Genomic DNA, 18,987 nt, shown 5'->3' with positions numbered 1-18,987 from the left:
CATCTCTGAAACAAACCGTCACACTAATGTAGAGGTAAAGACCATCAGAGTTATAGTAAGGAACTTGCGCGTGCCTAATGTATGACACTCTTGTACATCGGAGTCGTACATTAGGCACGCAAAAGTCCGCTATTGATTCACAAACTATTCATGCTTTCGGGGCTCTGATCCATAGATCCACATTTTTGCGTGAAATTTCAAAATATTTGTATAGTTGTCAAAATGAATGTCCTGTGAGTGTTTTATCTAATAGATGTTCACCCATAGAGGAGGATCTTGTGAGGGTCAGTGGCGTTTATGCACATATGAGCACCAGCATAAACAGACTTAAAATGTATTTGCTGTATTTTTCATTTGTATGTTTATTTTATAATGGATACAAACAGTAGATATTCAGTCAGTCCAGTTTAAATGGCAGGTGCACTTACTTAAGAAAAAGTAATCTGAAGTTGTAAAGAATGTCTGAATTAAAGATTTCAGGAGCTTTAAATACAAGCTCCTGGAAAAAATATATATAAAAAGTTAGAACTGAGCAGAGGGTTTTCTTTTAAAATCAAAAGTATAGCTTTAATTTAAAGTTAGTTTGAATTTTGATTTTTGTATAACATGCTGTAGAAGAATAAAAAGGCAAAACAAATGTTTTGGTTAATAAAACAGGTTTAAAAATAAACATCTTTAGAGGCAGGGGGGGGGGGGGGGGGTCTTTCTTTCTTTAATCGAAAAGAAATGTTTTTTTTTTTTTTTTTTTTTTGAGAAATGCAGTCCAGGATTTTTCTCCATACAGTGGACTTCAATGGTGGCCAATGGGTTGAAGGTCCAATTTGCAGCTTCAAAGGGCTCTAAACGATCCCAGCCAAGGAAAAAGGTTCTTATCTAGATTTAAATAAATTATAAATACTTTATAAATTTAAAGCATATAATTTCTTTTTTTTAAATGACTGATCATTTTGCTAGATAAGACTTTTATACCTCAGCTGTGATTGTGTGTTTTTTTTTTTTTTGTGTTTTTTTTAATGACCAATCGTTTTGCTAGATAAGACTCTTATTTCTCAGCTGTGATTGTGTGGAGCCCTTTAAAGCTGCATTAAAACTGCAATTTGGACATTCAACCCATTGGGTCCCATTGAAGTCCATTATATGGAAGAAAATCCTGGAATGTTTTCTTCAAAAACCTTAATTTCTTTTTGACTGAAGAAAGACATCAACATTTTAGAAGACATATGTATAATTAGCAGGAAATGAACTAATGAACGTCTAGAAGTGAACTAATCCTTTAAACGCATAAGGAAAAAGACTAAAATGTAAGTCTGAGCTGTTTGAACTGAAAGAAACTTGCACTGACTGATCTTAAAATATATCGGTGTCTTTGTTTTGTCTCAAGATGCACACCAGTAATGTTTTTTTCTAAGCATGTTTATAAAAATTACTTAAATATCCTAATTGAACTATCTGCTAATCCTGGCTAAGCCCTGTCTGTGAAACCGGGCCATTATGTATTATTTAGCAAGCCTGTAACCACCCAAATCAATTATTTAAAAAAGCATTTTTGGCAAATCCACGTAATTTACCATAGAAATGTGATGCTTTATAACAATTATGACTGTTATAGCACCACCTATGGTCGAATTTCCATAAAACTTTGCATGCTTGTTTAGAATCATCTGTCGCATGTGCTTACCTGGTTTCACCAAGTTTCGACTTTTTGTTTAGGATTTATAGGCTTTTGGGTATAATTGGCCACACCCCTTTAAAATGATTTTGTTATAGCTAACCAAAGTGTAACATTCAACATTTTTTGATAATTATTGACCTAGAGAATTGCACTGCAGTGGTTTTGTTGAGATGAAGCAAAACATTTTAGATGAAAAATCTTTATATTAAACAACTTTCTATTAACATAATAGTGAATTGCAATGTCTGTGGTCTACCAGTGGACAATGCTTTCAAAACAGTGCTTTCATTTCCAATTTTTTTTCATCTTGCATCACATAATGAAGTTTCTGCAACATTCAGTGACTCTTCTGCCACTGCTAACCTTCTAAATGTTGTGGCAGGAATGGGCTCCACTGATTCAGTATGACAATCCCTCTAAATGTTTCATTGAGAAGAGTCTAAAAGACATTGCTTTTTTCAGTTGAATATTATAATAGCATAATAAACCATGTTTAAGAAAATGAGGGGGAAATGCTGACAAAGCATTTTCTTCTTGTCCCTGTTTTTCCTGAAAAACGTTGCCATGCAGAACTTGACCTATAATGAATCTTCCTGCTTCTATTTCCACAGAAGCGTGTGACTAGGGCAAAGTGCCTGAGGTGGCAATTTTTTTTAACTGCAATCACCCACTCACAACATCTAATTATTACATCAGATGAAACATTTAACATATTAATTATTGATACCATGTATCCTCAGTGGTTATGTTGTTTTGCATGATGTTTGGTTCTGATGTTACTATTATGATATATTTCATTTCACTGCTATGATTTCATTGCTATTTAAAGTGTCAGCAATGTACTGAATGGAAAGAAAGGAAGAAGCACTTTTGAATTTCCATATGCAACTTTGCGACATTTGTACAGAGTATAAGAACAAGAACAGAAGTTTCTTTCTGTTTCGTTTATTTTGAAGGTATGAATGCAAAGTCATTTACATCATGACATACTGTACATACTGGTTTCATATAAATAAGTATCAAAATATATACATACATTCATAATCACAACATTCACAGAAAGCATTCATAGTTGTGCTGAGTGAAATGTGCAGACCACAGTTTGTTAATTATAAAGAGAATGGCTTGAGATTCACTCACATGGACACAAACACACACTCATACCTTGTGACAGGGGAGACGGCTAGTCAGTTTTTTTTCCCCTTTCTGATGTGGTGAAATAAATGCGTCATTAAGGGCTGATATCAGTCTCTTGCACTTCCTGTCTTCTAAAATGGTCTCAACTGAAGGCTATGTCTCAGACAGTACATATACATCTTACTAGGTTATTCAGGTCATGCTATAGACGTTAGCATCGACCACAAAAGCCAATATGGCTAACGTGTAACATCACAGCTAGTCACTACAAATTTCTTTGTAATCAAAACAATTGCCTGTGACGACATACATAACATCATAGAGTGTTGTTAAGAGATCCTGAGTAAGAGTGGTTTCTTGCAGGGCATAAGGCATCACATCCAGTCATACTGTATACACTTTTGACGACAGTTGTTGCTTCATAACTAAATCAAATGAAAATAGACAGTCAGCCAAATAAGATTATCCATTCTTGTCCAAATGGAAGTAAAAAACAAAAAACAAAATTGTATAACTTCACTTTTTTGTCCACATTTATGGATAAGACATGATCAAAATAAATTATATTAATAAATAAATAATCAAAAAAACTTCTCATCAGTTATGGATGTACAAAAATAAATATGAATAAATTATGTCAATATTGTTTTACACCACCGAACACATTTTAGTTCATCAAGAACCATTTTTTGGCCCTTTTTCTACACAGCTTCCCTTTGAGAGACTTCTGTTCTTGAACTGCTTGACTAAGGAGCTCCTGAAGCCGAGACAGGACAACGCATCCATAGGCTTTCTGTTGGAAAATATTTTGCGCAGGGGGAATTCCTGTTGGCTTTTCAGCTGGCTCAGGAATGGGTATATTTGGCTGCAGGATTTGTAAGATACAGTTCACCCTCAGAGCAATGTGGCGAACATGTGTAATCACCCTGTTAAGCCCCTCCGCCACAGGGTTGGTTGGAGGATTCAAGTCTTTCTGCTGCTCCATCACTGTCCTCAAGTGTGGTAGAAACTCTTTCAGGAGAGTGTAAATGCTCAAGATGCGCTCCGATATGGTCTGGCCAGTGACTGTAGATACTGGAACATTGTCCATTTGCATATCACAGATCAGGTCTGCAGAATCTCCTTGACTGGTTTTCTGAATGAGAGAAGACAAGTCTATAAGAGCCCTAGTTCTTCAAAAATGAATAAACATCTTGATTTTAAGTTGACTTGTCTCATGATGCATCTTTTTAAAAGAGAAGTTAATTTCCAAAGTTAAAATTTCCTGATAATTAACTCCCCCCCGCATGTCATCCAAAATATTGATGTCTTTCTTTCTTCCGTCGAAAAGAAAATAAGTTTTTAGAGGAAAACATTCTGGGATTTATCTCCATATAGTGCACTTCAATGGTGGCCAATTGGTTGAAGATCCAAATTGCAGTTTCAAAGCAGCTTCAAAGAGCTCTACACAATCCCAGCTGAGGAATAAGGATCTTATCTTGCAAAATTATCTGTCATTTCTTTGTCGTGCATGCCCTTTTCACCTTTTTTACATAAATGTGTGAAGTCAAGTCCAGTGCAAGATGAGCATTTGTGGTTAAAAAGTATATAAATTAATATTTTTCTTAGAAAATGACTAATTGTTTCGCTAGATAAGACTCTTCCTTGGCTGGGATTGTGTAGACCCCTTTGAAGCTGCATTGAAACTCAAATCAACCCATTGGTCACCATTGAAGTCCATTAAATGGAGAAAATTCCTAGAAAGTTTTCCTTAATTTCTTTTTGACTGAAGAAAGAAACATAGAAAGAATAAATTATCAGGAAATTTTCATTCCCCTTAGTGGGCCTTGTTGAGAACCAGTGACCTAGACAGAAACTAATTTTTAAAAATAAACCCACTCTGTGACACCCAGCCCCTTATTCAGCATCATGACTGTCTTTTGCATAACCCATGTATGACCCATATCTAAATTTAGCTATTCTTCTGAAAAACTCATTTCCACATTTTAAGTCTGTTCGTGTACAGTATATACTGTTAAACAGCTAAATTTACAGTTCCCCCATATTCCCACCCACTCTCAAAACAGCCCAGTTTTGTCAATGGAAGGAGTCACCTCACTGCGTGTGGAAACCACCCAAACAACTGTTGACCATATTAGGCTTACATTGTCAGAGCATCTCTTCTTTGTTGTACCAATCACAACTGATTTAGGACCACTGACGTAAATGTCATTTGCAAGGTTAACAATGATACTTTTAGTACCTATAGAAAGAGAATACTTACATATATTTCTAAGAGCTCTGCCGTCCTCTTGCTCATTAACCTAGTCAGCTTCAGACTATGGTGAAGAATCTGGCTGCAGTTTTCATTCTTGCATGACATTGCTGGATGCACAAACTCAACAGCAATCAAGATGAGGATAGGGAGGATTATTGCTGAATAAAAAAAGAAAAAAAAATTGAAGTCACATTCCACAAATCACCTAAGTTCAAGTCAAAGCATATACATATTTGATGGTGCACCCAATAGTAGATCTTTAGTTTCACATTCACTATAGTCAGAATGACCAGATGTCCATCTTACAAGTGCACATATATATATAGTCAATATACATGTAAAACAATCAAATGCAACATAATTGAACAAATATGCATGCTTTGTTTATGCATATTGCAATTGGGTTATTAATTGAATCACAGTATTAACAATGTTACATGTTTGACCATTGACTGTAAGCATAGTGTTATGTGTGCATGGCTGTAATACTTACTGAATTTTGCGTGTGATCTCTGAGATAGGCAGACCATGTTCCTAACATGACAATTCATTCTCCGTTCACAGACAAAGTTTCAAACTGGTCATGATCACAACTCTGAAAAAGTTTTTAAAGACTGAAACCACACATTTGTCATTGGAAGGAAATGACGCGGCCAGCTTTCTGAGGCAACAAGAGTTCCCAGAATTTTTTTTTTCTTTTTGCGTCTTCATTATCACATGTACTATGTGTAATGTTCCCTCCTTCTTTAGTTACCACCCAGTTTTCATGTAGCTGTATCTTCTTATGTGATGCAGAGTCTGGATAGGTTGAGCAATCATGTCTGTTTGTCATACCTAATTTACGTCTGATGTCAGATAAGTACAAATTTCAAGAGATTTTATTCTTACCTTTCATATCTTAAAAAGATTTGTTTTTTGTTGCACAATGTCACATGAGCCATGCATCTCTCATTTTATCTATGTATTTGGGATAACGTTAAATAAGTAGATTACTTTTATTTATTAACATTTATGCAGGTATACCTATGGATTTTGAAATTTTTAGCATCATGTTCAGTCAATAGAATTGCTTTAAATTCTCTAACAGCGCTCTTCCACCCTTATTCTGAACTCTGTGCCCGTTGGTTCAACAGGAAGTGGTCTTGTAATAGGAAGGTAGTTTCTCAACATCAGATTTCACTGATACCTTTCGATCCTTTGACGCAAAAGCACAAAGTTGGGAATTTCAGACACCTATCAGCTTCAAACAAGGAAGGAAGATGACAAAGACTTTGCTGTGATTTGATTTGCTGCACTTTTATTCAACTTTTCTGTGATGCAATGTATTTTTATTGCATGCAGAATGACTGAAGTGGACAAAAACATACGTATTATGTTAACTGAGCTAAGCTTTTTTGAGCTCTTATGACTCAGGCCTACAAGGGAAATCCCAGAGCCAAAAATTAAGAACTTGCACAAATTCACTATGGTCCCCCAATTAAAGGTTGATCTCACAGCCACATCTGTAAAAATATGTTTATATGCTTAGACAAATAGATGTAATTTCTTTGGTAAAAAGTCTGTCAGTTCATGCATAAGCATGACACTGATGTGGTAAGTCACAGGGGAAATCAGTGTCTTCTCAGCAAAACACAGGTAATAGTTGCCCAGTACCTGGTACTTTCCACAATTCTTACCAAAAAACATGCACTATAGGTAAAGTGTCATGGGAATGATGATAAACTGGAAGTGTTGGATTAGCCCTTTTACGCTGACTGTGGTCACTTTCCCCCGTGTTCGTATTGTTGTTTTAACATCCTGGGTTTTGGATGTGGATGTGGTGGCCCACTCCTTAGAACAGTAAGGAGCACTTTCTACCCCTTTTTAATGTTTATTAACTTCAGCCAACTCGTTGGAAGTGTGACTGTGAAAATTCAGCAGTATTTGCGCAGACAGATCTGCATTTTATATTTGGGACCAGAAGATCAAAGTCAATTTCTCAAAACCTCTAAACCACACAGGAAATGCTTTACTTGACAGCCTGAGGAAATCCCCCAGCCAGTCTCCTGTATGTATTTCTCATAATTACCTATTTAGGCTTTTTAGTCTAAACTCACCTCAAAAAAACTACACAGGATCTGACCTTGTTACAACAGAGCTAAGAATAATGATAATTCGTAACAAGGGAGCATAGCTCTCTTATAACCCTGCTGAAAAAAATCTCCAATAGAAACCATAACAGAATTTGTGATGGTTTTACAGGTTTACTGGTTTTAATGAAAACTGTAACTGTTATCGTTCTCTAATGGTAATTGGTTGTCTTCTATTAGTGGCTTGTTAAAACCATTAAATCCTAATGGGATATGTCCCAAAACCACTACAGGAAACCATTTTTAATGGTTTTAATGGTTAAAAGTTGATGGTTTTTAATGTTTGTAATGGTAGTACATGTAGTGGAAACCATTTGAATTTCTGCAATTCTTTCTATTGTTTTGTTTTTTAGCAGGGAATTCAATGAGGGGAATCTTGATATTGTGTAAGAACTGTGAAAATACGACAACAGTTGTCATGTTATTGAAATGGCTGTTCAAAAGTGCAACCATTGAAGTTTAGCCAATTCTGGTGTGTTAACTGAGACATTTTGCTGACATTTGTAGTATAGTATAAGGGTCAATCCTGGGATCCGATAACATTTCAACTTGGAATATAATTTTTTTTAAACTACATTTTCTAAATACCCCACATAATTAAGCACTTATCAAACCTCCAAAAAATCATATTTTCCCACCTCAGGCATTAATGGCCTTTTATTTTTTCAGTTTTAGACACCTTTTTTCTCAACCCTGTAACGGACAAATGGGATTGGTTTAAAAAAGATTTCACACAGTACCTGTCATAAATCAAACATCTACTTATTGCTCATGTGTCTCTAATAACAATTTAATGATAACAAATGTAACATTTATCATATTTTTAACATTTTTACAGGACTGAAGCTAAAAATACACAAATTGTGTGTCTATGGTCTCTTTGTTTTTGTAAAAAATATTTTTTATTTAGAAGTTAAACTAAAACTTCAATTTATTGTTTTAGTCCTTAACATGTCAGATAGTAATCTGTGAAAAAATGCTTTGATTCTTAATTGTCTTCCCTATATTTGTCCAAAAATATGTGACAAAGTGTGACGGGGTTGAACTTTGTAACACATTTGAAGGGAAAGATTGCCTGGGTCATCATACCTGCATGCCCAACATTGTCTTTCTGCTGCAATTATGGGTGCAATTTCTGGTGTAGGAAGGTTTAAGTGGACAAATTACATCAAATATTCTATTTATAACAAAAATATGAGTTGTCATATTTTTTCATTAAAATTATTAATAAATCAAGTAAATAACTCAGTCCAGTATAAGGTCCAAATAAGACCAGTCACAAGTTTACAACCCAGTAACATGAGAAATACACATAATTGTGAGGTCTTTCACTCAAAATGGCCACTGCTCCTCATGTAAGGAGAGTAGAACATATATGGTGGCAATAAAATAAGTACATTGTGTGTACTTAGCTATGGATTCAAATAAAATGTTGAAAAATAATAATTTTCCATCTTAATTTTATGTGACGGGGTTGAGTTCATAAGCTGGACAGTACCCTACCCTTACTATAATATGCCTCAAAAATATGAATAACAAGTAGGACACTTCTAACCATTTTCTGCACCACTATTAAATAGACCTGAATGATGTAATTTCTAGTAAATAATATCACGTATGAGCAGAGTGGTTAATGTGACTGAGCGACATAACTTTAGAATTTGTTTTAATAAAATACCTTCCTGAGAAAGGAACACAAATAAAAGCTTACATTATTGCAAAAAATCACAGACACTATATGCACAATTTTAAAGAATTAAGAATTTTCTAACTCAAAATGCTTGGTTTAAGATAGATATAAGACATTATTTTATGCTAAAAATATTAATATTAAGTAATTCTTTTTATTTATTATAATGGGCATACATGGCACATAGGCTTCGAACACTTAATGTTGGTAAACCACCACTTTAGAAACTCTGGGGGACTGAAATATTACTGAATTCCAGCTAAACTATATGAACAAATTTGTTATGAGAGGTGCAGGTTATGGCTGTTGCTTTATTATATTTTATATGTATTATGATTAATACGTTAATTATGATTATTATGTAGCTAAAACAGCTTCCAGAAGACTCAAATTACACTAATTTTGATTGTACATCATATTAATCACAGTTCTTAAAGACACTATTGATGTCTTATATGTAAAACTTTTTCAATTAGCAGAAAAATTCACCAAGTGCAACTTTAAGTGTGTAGAGTTGGAAACGTTAAAAGTTTAGGGCACACGTTCTTTCCGCTGATTGCCCGTGGTAGGCATTGCGTAACTCACTCTATCCCACCGGATCTGTTTGCTTCCTCCTCCTCCTCCTCCTCCTCCTGCTTCTTCTTCTCAGGAAGTGCAGCCGCTAGTCTGAAGAGAGGCTCAGGACTCCCGCTCTCGCCGTACCGAGCGACTCGCGCGTCCTCCATCGCGATGCCCTGCCTGCTTTTGCAGGCGCCCGTGAGCGACATACGCCAGTAACAGATGAAGGGTGAAGAGGATGCGCTGGAAGCAGCAGGCTGTATGCGGGCAGCAGGGAGACGCAGCAGCGGCATCATCCTCATCCTCAGCATCAGCAGCAGGGCGCTCGGTTAGCGCCCACCCCCACTCACTTCGTCTTTTCCTCCCCCCCTGCAGAAGCATGCTTGCGTGAGGGATGAGGCTGGAGACAGGGACATCAGGCCAGAGCTGCGGCCTTCTTCTTTTCACAAGAGCCGGGCTCGCCATCATCGCAGCAGCAGCATCCGCCAACGCTTTGCCATCATCACACCAGCATCTTTGGTAGGCAGCCTATCTCTCCTCTTCCGCTCGCCGTTTTTGCATAAGAAATGCAGGCCTGCCATGGTCATCCACTCAACCCCACATCAGTAGCCATGGCAACCACATCCTGTTAATAAGCGCTTTTTCATCCCCCCTATGTCTTTCTGTCTCCGGAGCGCAGGCTTATTTTACGCTTCATTTTTGCTGTAGTAAATATATTCATTTTGTTGTTATTCGGAGCTCTTTTCTGGAGCTGTACATGATGTACAATGTTTTTCTCTCTCTCTCCACATATATAGATCCTTTCTAGAATGCAAACTAAGTCAGACGTTTTTTAAACAGTGTATATATAGAGAGTTTTAGTTCACCATTAAAACAACATATTTGCTTTCATATCTGCATTTTGATTCAGTCAGTGACAATTATAGCTATTATATTTCACTCAGGCACAGTGTGTTCAACCAATCAAGATGAAGATAATTAGCTCTGAAATTATATTTTTCTTCAATGTAAAATCATATGAAGCTAAATACTAATAGTAAAAAGTGAAATAGATGCCCCTGGTAAAAAATAATGAGGTCTTCCTTAATTATGAGATCTATTCTGACACAGCACATATGTGTTTAATACCTGTTTTGCTCAATTATATGTTTAAGGCAGGCTTCATAATACCTGTTAGCTGACATCTGCTAAAACCCATCATCTAAAATTATTTTATTTTATTCAGAATTTTGCTATTTCTTAATCATTTGTGATCCTGGACCACAAAACCAGTCTTAAGTAGCATGGGTATATTTGTAGCAATTCCCCAAAATACATTGTATGGGTCAAAATGATACATTTTTGCCAATGCCAAAAATCATTAGGATATTAAGTATGGATATTAAGTTATGTACCAAGTAGGATATTAAGTTATGTACCATGAAGAATGTATATTCCTTCCGTAAATATATCAAAATGTAACTTTTGATTAGTACTATGCATCGCTAAGAACTTAATTTGGACAACTTTAAAGGTGATTTTCTCAATATTTTGATTTTTTGCACCCTCAGATTCAAGATTTTCAAATAGTTGCATGCTGGCCAAATATTATCCTATACTAACAAGCTATACATCAATGAAAAGCTTATTTGCTCATTTATGTATGACATAAATCTCAATTTAAAAAAATTGACCCTTATGACTGGTTTTGTGGTCCTGGGTCACATTTGTATGCATGAAGCTATTTTATGATCTCATATTAAATGACAAACTACATGGAATATTTTTACTATCAACATTAATTTGCCACACCACAGGATCAATTATAATGAACTAATCATAATTATAATGTGATGAAAAATAGTGAAACACCAAACAGTGAAATTGCAATATATCATTTACTTTTTCTTTATGCGTGCACATCAGTTTTAACCTAAACAGCTCCTGTCGTCCAAAGTTGTATTTATGGGTGTTTCTTAAAAAATGTGGAGATTTTTTTCAGTTGATCTATTTTGTGATATCATGCTAGTTGTGAACAAAGAAAAAACTTTGAGAATATTTTTATAGAAATATTTTATAGAAAATTTAAAGGCCTAATATATCAAACAATTCAGATCATTAAATACATAATTGCTCTGATGGGTCCAATAAACTGCACCATAAACAAGATGAGGTATACACTAATTGTTACTGGTTATATAATAATTTATATATGGTTACATGTTTTTAAAATTTGAAAAATATGAATACATCACAATATTAAAGAAATGACAAGTCACTTACTTTAAAAAATGCTAATTTTAATGTTAAAGAAAACTTCTAACTTACAGATATCGTACGTCTTATGGTTTAAAAGATTGAATAGAGAAAATAAACTTGAATTTTCTTGCTTGGCTTACCTGACCTTTGACCCCCAACATACTGTGTGTTTGCAGGTCAGTGAGCAGATCCAGGAGCATGAGCAGGAAGTTGTGTGGCGCGAGCAGATGTCAGGGTATAAGCGCATGCGGCGGCAGCACCAGAAGCAGCTGATCGCCCTGGAGAACAGGCTAAAGGCCGAGATGGATGAGCACAAGCTCCGGCTGCAGAAGGAAGTGGAGACCCAGGCCAATAACACCTATATTGAACTGGAGCGGCTGGCCAAGAAGCAAGCTGCACAACTGGACAAGGAGGTGTGTGCTCCTATTTTACACATTGTGGACAGGGTCATGAAAAGTTTACAAGATGTCACATTAATGTGGTGAACATGCAGTGGGGTCCAAAGAGTGAAAACCGTATTAAATTCCCGGAAAGCAAATTTGGAATTCGATTTGGAAAGTTTTAACATTTTAACATTTTGAAAGATGTAGAAGAAAGAAAAGTTATGAATTGAAGTTATTATGAAATATTTAAGTTTCCAGTATTTAGTATTATCAAACAAGCACATAAACTCCTTTGTACAGACGATCAGATGTTTTTGCTACTATTGAAGCTCAAGATGTTCTTTGGATCGTCTCAAATCTTGTTGTAGAACATAAACTTACAGTTTACACAAACTTGTGTAGTTCATGCAGCTTGAGTATTGCTGTGAAGGTGAAATAAATTCTGCAGTTCAAACATATTTTCACATGTGAATAATGTAGAATTTGTAATCAAATCATAATGATTTACTAATGCACAGCTGACCACAGTGAACTTTCTGTGACACTTATCCTCCTTCAGGCCTAGATGATTAATTTGTAAGTGATTAATGCTGCAAAATCAGATGTTATTTTGTCTCTGAAAAGATGAAAGCCTCGGCAGCTGAGGAAAAAAGAATCCAGCAACAGATCTTGGTCCAGCAGAAGAAGGAACTGACCACCTTCTTGGACACACAGAAAAAGCAGTACAGACTATGCAGAGAAAGAATGAAAGAGGTGAGGTCAGGACAGTCAATAAATGAAGCTTTTTTTTTTATGTATGGGCCCCACTCTTCTGTCCCCTCCTTTGTCACAAGGCCCTGAACAACAAAAGATTAATTGTACCTGTAAATGGCTATATTCTATTAACACATTTTTGCAGTAAAATTCATCTAATTTGTTCTGTGTACAATAGGAAATGAATGAAGACTCCGATACACCAAAAGAGGAGAAACAGGAGCGCTTGTCACGGCATAAGGAAACAATGCAGCGCTCCCAGGCAGAGGAGGAGGCCCAGCTGTTGAACCAGCAAAGACTGGTTTACGAAAGGAGCTGCCGTGCTCTAAAAAGAAGAAGCCTTATCAAGAAGCACGAGTTTGAACAAGAGCAAATGCGGGAGGCAAGAAATAATATGAGTCACAAAGAACAAAGAATGTCTTAAACACATTGTTTTGTAGTGAATTTTGAGATTTCATTTTGAAGAAAAAATATACATATATACTTCCATTCAAAAGTTTGTTCAAAATGTTATTTGAAAATAACTGCTTTCTATATTTTAATATTATATATTATTCCTGTGATGTTAAAGCTTAATTTTCAACATTTACAACAGTTACCATTACTACAGTCCTCAGTGTTACATGATCCTTCAAAAATCATTCTGAAATGCTGATTTGGTGCTCAAGTAACATTTCTTAATATTATCTACACTAAAAACAGTTGCTCTGCTTAAAATCTTTGAGGAACTGTGAAATATTTTTTGTTAAATGTTTTCTCAGGATTCTTAAATAAACAGAAAGTTACAGTTTATTTGTAACAAAATAAAAGTCTTTACCATCACTTTGAATTAATTTAATGCATCCTTGTTGCACAAAAGTATTAATTTCTGCAAACTGTTGAATGGTAGTGTGTGTATATAATTCATATAGTGATATATGTGACCCTGGACCACACTGATGAATGGTTTGTCAGGATAGGACAATATTTGGCAGAGATACAATTATTTAAAAATCTGGAATCTGAGGGTGCAAAAGAATCAAAATATTGAGAAAATCGCCTTTAAAGTTGTCCAAATTAATGCATATTACTAATCAAAAATTAAGTTTTAATATATTTACAACAGGAAATTTACAAAACATTTTCAGGCAACAATCTTTACTTAATATCCTAGCGATTTTTGGCATAAAAGAAAAATCGATCATTTTAACCCATACAATGTATTTTTGGCTATTGACTGGTTTTGTGGTTCAGGTTCACATAAAGTGTTGATCACAGTATCTTATTTAAAAAATCCCCCCAAAAGACAAAGTTCTTAATTTTACACTTATCGTTTTTTTTATAGCCTTATCTATTTTTGCTAATGTCATACTAACTATTTAAATATTCTTCATAAACAACTTGCTCTTTGTGTTAAAGGAGCTTAACAAGAAGAAGACACAAAAAGAAATGGAGCATGCGTTGATGATCAGGCAGGATGAGTCCACCCAAGAGCTGGAACAGCGGCAACTGCAAACCTTACAAAGGCTACGCTTTGAGCTGATGCGCCACCAGCATCAAACCGAGTTGGAGAACCAGGAGGAGTACAACAGTCGACGGCAGAGGGAGCTACACAGGAAGCATGCACTGGAACGCCGACAGCAGCCCAGGAACCTTAAGGTAAACGGCATGATTTGTAATGGTAACAAAAATTGTAGAGGAAAGAAAACATACATGAAACAGAGATAACAACAGAAAAGTGAAAAGCACAATTGTGTTTAGCCTTTGTATGATGCACTGTGAAAATTAACGTAAGGAATGTCCTCTCATTTTAGACATTGGAAATGCAGATCAAAAAGCAATTCCAAGATACTTGTAAGGTGCAAAACAAGCAGTACAAAGCTCTGAGGAACCATCAGTTGGAGGTCTCCCCCAAGAGTGACCACAAAGCCATCCTGAAGTCTCTGAAGGAGGAACAGACACGAAAGCTTGCACAGCTGGCAGAACAATATGAGCAAAGCATTAATGAGATGATGGCCTCTCAATCGGTAAAGTACACAGGCACCAGAGGAAAACAACCCTTCATTTTGTGCTTGTACTTTAAACCTGAATGTTAGACCCTTAAGCTGATGAATGTTAAAATACACAAGGTTTATACAAGAAAAATGTTCACATTGCTGATTTTGGAACTGGAGAGAACCTGATAAAAAGGAGATTGTTTCCATAAACAGTAAGAAGTTTTTTTCTCTCTCACATTTCCTTTAACCAGTGAGAAACATTTCAAAAAGCAGCTATTGGACAAACCCGTTTGAGAGGTTTCCCTCTAGTGGCTATAGGGGGAAATGAAATTTCCACAACCAAGCCAAAAATTCCAAATGAAAACTGATCTTGTTAAGTATTATATTGCTGCTTATATATACTGACTGCTATAAAAGAGTACTATAGATGCATTACTTAATATTATCTACATCAAACCATATGTAATATTATAGTTTTTGTTGATATTTTAATTTGACTCAATTTCTCTGTTTTCATTTTCAGTTCAGTCAAAGCAGCAGTCCGTAACTTTTTTTTGTTAAAATGATCCGAAATCAATTTTTGAGCATAGTGTTCAAAACAATCTCCTTGGTTCAAAACGATTCACAACAGTAAGCTTGTAATAATGTTTTTTAATTTGAGTGGTACTGGTAGTTTTTTTTGCGGCAAATACAAGCTTGTTGGCATCTGTAAACACAAAGAAGTAAGCTATAAGTAAGCTATATTGCATGTGAGGATGCTGCAGGTAGCGGATCATTTATAGCCTTTTCTCACAGCAGCTGGAATAAACCAATAATTAAATAATTTTGATGCCAGATTATAATCCAGAAAGGATTATGTTTTAATGAAACACATGTACAGTAAGTAACTGAAATAAGATTATATTCCAGTTTTAAATGTGTATCTGATTACAGATATGTGGGATTACACAAGATTTGTGTTTCAAAGAGAAGCAGTTCTAAGAAACATTAATTAGCTTTTTGGGGTAAAAGAACGTTGAGTGGTAGGACAATTAGAGATTAGACTGTACAGAAATTGAAATGACAGGTAAGGCTAATATATAAATAGAAAGATGGCGACAAAGAGGCAAAACTTACGGACTGCAGTTTTAATGTTTCAGTAATTTTGTTTCTTTTAAGTTTTTAAATGTGTATATAGTTTTTATTAACTTTTAGGTTTAGTTTGTGTAGTTTTAGCTGTAAATTTAATAATAATTTTAGTTTTTTTTATTTTACGTCAGTAATGATTTTAGCTAACGATAATAACCCTGCAATAAACCCCCTCAGTGTTTGAGATAATAATTGCAGCATGTAACTCTCTCAGTTACGTTTAGATGAAGAGCAGGAGGCTGAATGTCAGGCTTTAAGGCAGCAGCTACACCAGGAGATGGAGCTCCTTGATGCCTACCAGAACAAAACGAAGGCGCAGATGGAGGCCCAACATGAGCGTGAGGTGCAGAAGTTGGAACAGAAGGCGTCCTTGCGCCGGGCTCACTTGGAACAGAAGGTGAGCTGTTTTATTTTACAGTAAATGAACCTTTGTCCATAAACAAAGAAATAAATAATACCTGAAATACCTAGTAAATAGTCTGCCCACACCTCCGTCCACAGATTGAAGAAGAGCTGGCCTCGCTTCATAAGGAACGGACTGAAAAAATCAAGCATTTATTTGACCGTCAGGAGCGAGAACTGGAGATGTTTGATTCGGAGAGTGCGCGGCTAGGATTCGGAAGCCTGGCCTCGTTTGACTTTCCCAAGGACGAGGCCAGATGATCCAACGGAGGTCAAGGGGACTGTTCAACACTGATGTCTTTGGACACATTGTGCCTGCACTGTCCCTGATTGTTGGATTTACCAAGATCACCCAAACAGTGACAATGCTGGATCAATATCTTAGAACTCATATCGGCTGTGAGAACTTTGCTGAAATTCTGAGAGGGGAAACTAAACAGCCACAGACACAAAAGCGGTTCGGTGATGCATCGCTGAGCTCGGAAACCAAGAAGAAATATCTAGACAAACTGACCTTTTCTCCATGCCATTGTCCCACTTTTGGTATTAAATTAGTAATTCAGGATATTTTAGTACAAGTAAGCACTTTGATATGTTAAGTACGATCCCATCATGTAAAGTGGAAATGAAGTGTGGAATGCCTTTGGTGTCATCAAAGGACATTGCGACTGTAGAATGTGTCCTGCGTCTTCACCGTGGCTATTAGCTGTTTTGTATGTATCACAGAGAATGTGACAACTGTTGACGAAAACTTTACGCAGAAGCAGATTTTGAAGCAGTGTCTGATTTTAAAATATGGTGAATACATTAAGAGCATTGAATCGATTTCATATTGTGGAACCCACGCTTTATTTCATTTTACTTAGAAAAAGGAGAGAAAAAAAAACAAAAAAGAAGAAAAAACAGAAAATGTATTCATTGTTCAGTATCCTAAATTAATTGGCATTAGTTTTATCAGGATGTGGATTTATTACATTGAATCAGTTCTGTCAGAGTTACTGGTATTATTGCATGCACTTTAAAAGACAAATTCAGGTTGTGAAGTGGAGCATGAATCTGTCAGAGATTTTAGCCGTGTACAAATAAAAGTGGTCATAGCAGTTTTGTTTTCATGGCTATTGATACTGAACATAAGCTTTATCTTTGATATAAATACCCGCCAAATTGCCAAATGCCTTTAAGTTATGTTGATGAATGTTTTTGTTTTCCTTATTTTGCACAATTTGTTGAATTGTGATTCATTCAATGTGGACTTATCACTGCTCTTGTACAGGGAAAATGTTGCAATTTGTGTTGTACAAATTTTATATAAATATTTGTATATGATAACCTACATAGGGTTTACATATGTATTGATCAATCATTGCCAACAAAGATCTATGGAACTCTTGTTCAGTGAAGGCAGAGGAATGCAAACTTATTTTTGTAAGTCAAATAGAAAGTACCTTATATTCTCGTGCATCATGTGACAGCCTCCTACATGTCTGGTGGAGCTATAATTGCGAACACCTCTGTGTAACAGAGTTCATGGCTTGCTGTCATTTAAGGAAGACACCACTCCGGCAACTAGTAGAAGGGGTTCAGTTGACTCTTAATTTACAACAACATGTACTTTATAGGCAGATTTGTGGTGTGTAATAAAAGATTCTTTGGGCCTGACCAACTACTATCTTTTATAAACTCTGACCTTTACCCTCATTATTCATGAGTGTCTCATAATGTTTTAGCAGCCTCCTGCTACTGTCATTTAGGGCCTCTTCTCCAACAAAGCCATTGTTTAAACTGCCGTTGCACAAATGAAGTGATGTTTTAACAAATAAACTCAATCAAGTTTTGATCGGCTAATGGCATGCTGAGAAATACTGAACAGTTATAGACCAAGTCTAGTATGTATGTAAGAATTCATTTATTGTGGTTGCTGATGTTAATGAAACAATCTGCATTTCTGTGCATTTTCTAGTGCATACTGTTCAGTAGTTCAGTGCTTTATGCTCCTAAACCACTCTAAATAGAAGACATTGTATTATTTTTTACCCTATCCTCTCCATATCAGTTTAATCATCTCAGCCCCTTTTTGTAATATGCTAAGTGCATTATTAATGTTTGCTAGTTTGTACTTTTAAAAAACCTAGAAAATATGGAAAACTGTAATACAGGACTATTGTAGAGTATATATACACTTGCAGGGTTTGAAAAGAATTATGTGAACACCTGGGAAATATTTAGGCCAATGTTTCATTATTAAGGTGTTTTACCACAATTTGCCTTTAATACAACTTCCAACATTCTTAAAATAGATTTATACAACTTCTGAATGGTCTCCAGTAGAATTTCGTCTATCTGTTCTCTCCAAAACTGCCCACAGTGGTTTGATAATTTTCATGGCAGGTGATTTATCTGTCCAGAGCAGATGTTAAATTTCATCTTGGTGGTCAAACTGTTAAGGTTTTATGAACCTTTTTTGCACTTTAGTACTAGTGTCTGTGATTCAAAGGGTTTTAGCAGTTGCTGTTTTTAATAGATGTTGACTTTGTGAAGCTCTCTGTGGTCGTTTTTTTTGTGGAAACAGGGTCTTCAGCGAGAATGTTGAGTTGTTACTTTCGCTGCAGTAGTTCTGTGTTATTTGAACTGATAATCGTAACGTGTGTTTTTTTTTCCACTGTA

The 18,987-nt window shown here is 35.7% G+C and overlaps 2 protein-coding genes across 2 annotated transcripts; one reads left to right on the top strand and one right to left on the bottom strand.

The window, feature by feature from the left end:
• Positions 1-2,676: 2,676 nt before the first annotated feature.
• On the bottom strand, positions 2,677-7,337 carry m17 (IL-6 subfamily cytokine M17). The gene is made up of 3 exons (XM_073841299.1): positions 5,560-7,337; positions 5,073-5,224; positions 2,677-3,944 (listed from the first exon to the last, which is right to left on the bottom strand). The coding sequence occupies exons 1-3, from the start codon at positions 5,615-5,617 to the stop codon at positions 3,477-3,479; spliced, it is 678 nt and encodes a 225-aa protein (XP_073697400.1). The 5' UTR covers positions 5,618-7,337; the 3' UTR covers positions 2,677-3,476.
• A 2,177-nt stretch (positions 7,338-9,514) lies between these two features.
• On the top strand, positions 9,515-18,021 carry taok3b (TAO kinase 3b). Its single transcript, XM_073840400.1, has 8 exons — positions 9,515-9,962; positions 11,858-12,094; positions 12,689-12,817; positions 12,996-13,199; positions 14,216-14,455; positions 14,611-14,823; positions 16,136-16,318; positions 16,423-18,021. Exons 2-8 carry the CDS (start codon positions 11,909-11,911, stop codon positions 16,582-16,584), a joined length of 1,317 nt encoding a protein of 438 aa, XP_073696501.1. The 5' UTR covers positions 9,515-9,962; positions 11,858-11,908; the 3' UTR covers positions 16,585-18,021.
• The last annotated feature ends 966 nt before the right edge of the window (positions 18,022-18,987 follow it).

Source organism: Garra rufa, chromosome 5 (assembly GCF_049309525.1).
Source record: "Garra rufa chromosome 5, GarRuf1.0, whole genome shotgun sequence".
In the NCBI taxonomy this organism is placed as follows: domain Eukaryota; kingdom Metazoa; phylum Chordata; class Actinopteri; order Cypriniformes; family Cyprinidae; genus Garra; species Garra rufa.
The sequence above is the reverse complement of the archived record's forward strand: the minus strand, read 5'-3'. Positions and strand labels throughout refer to the sequence as shown.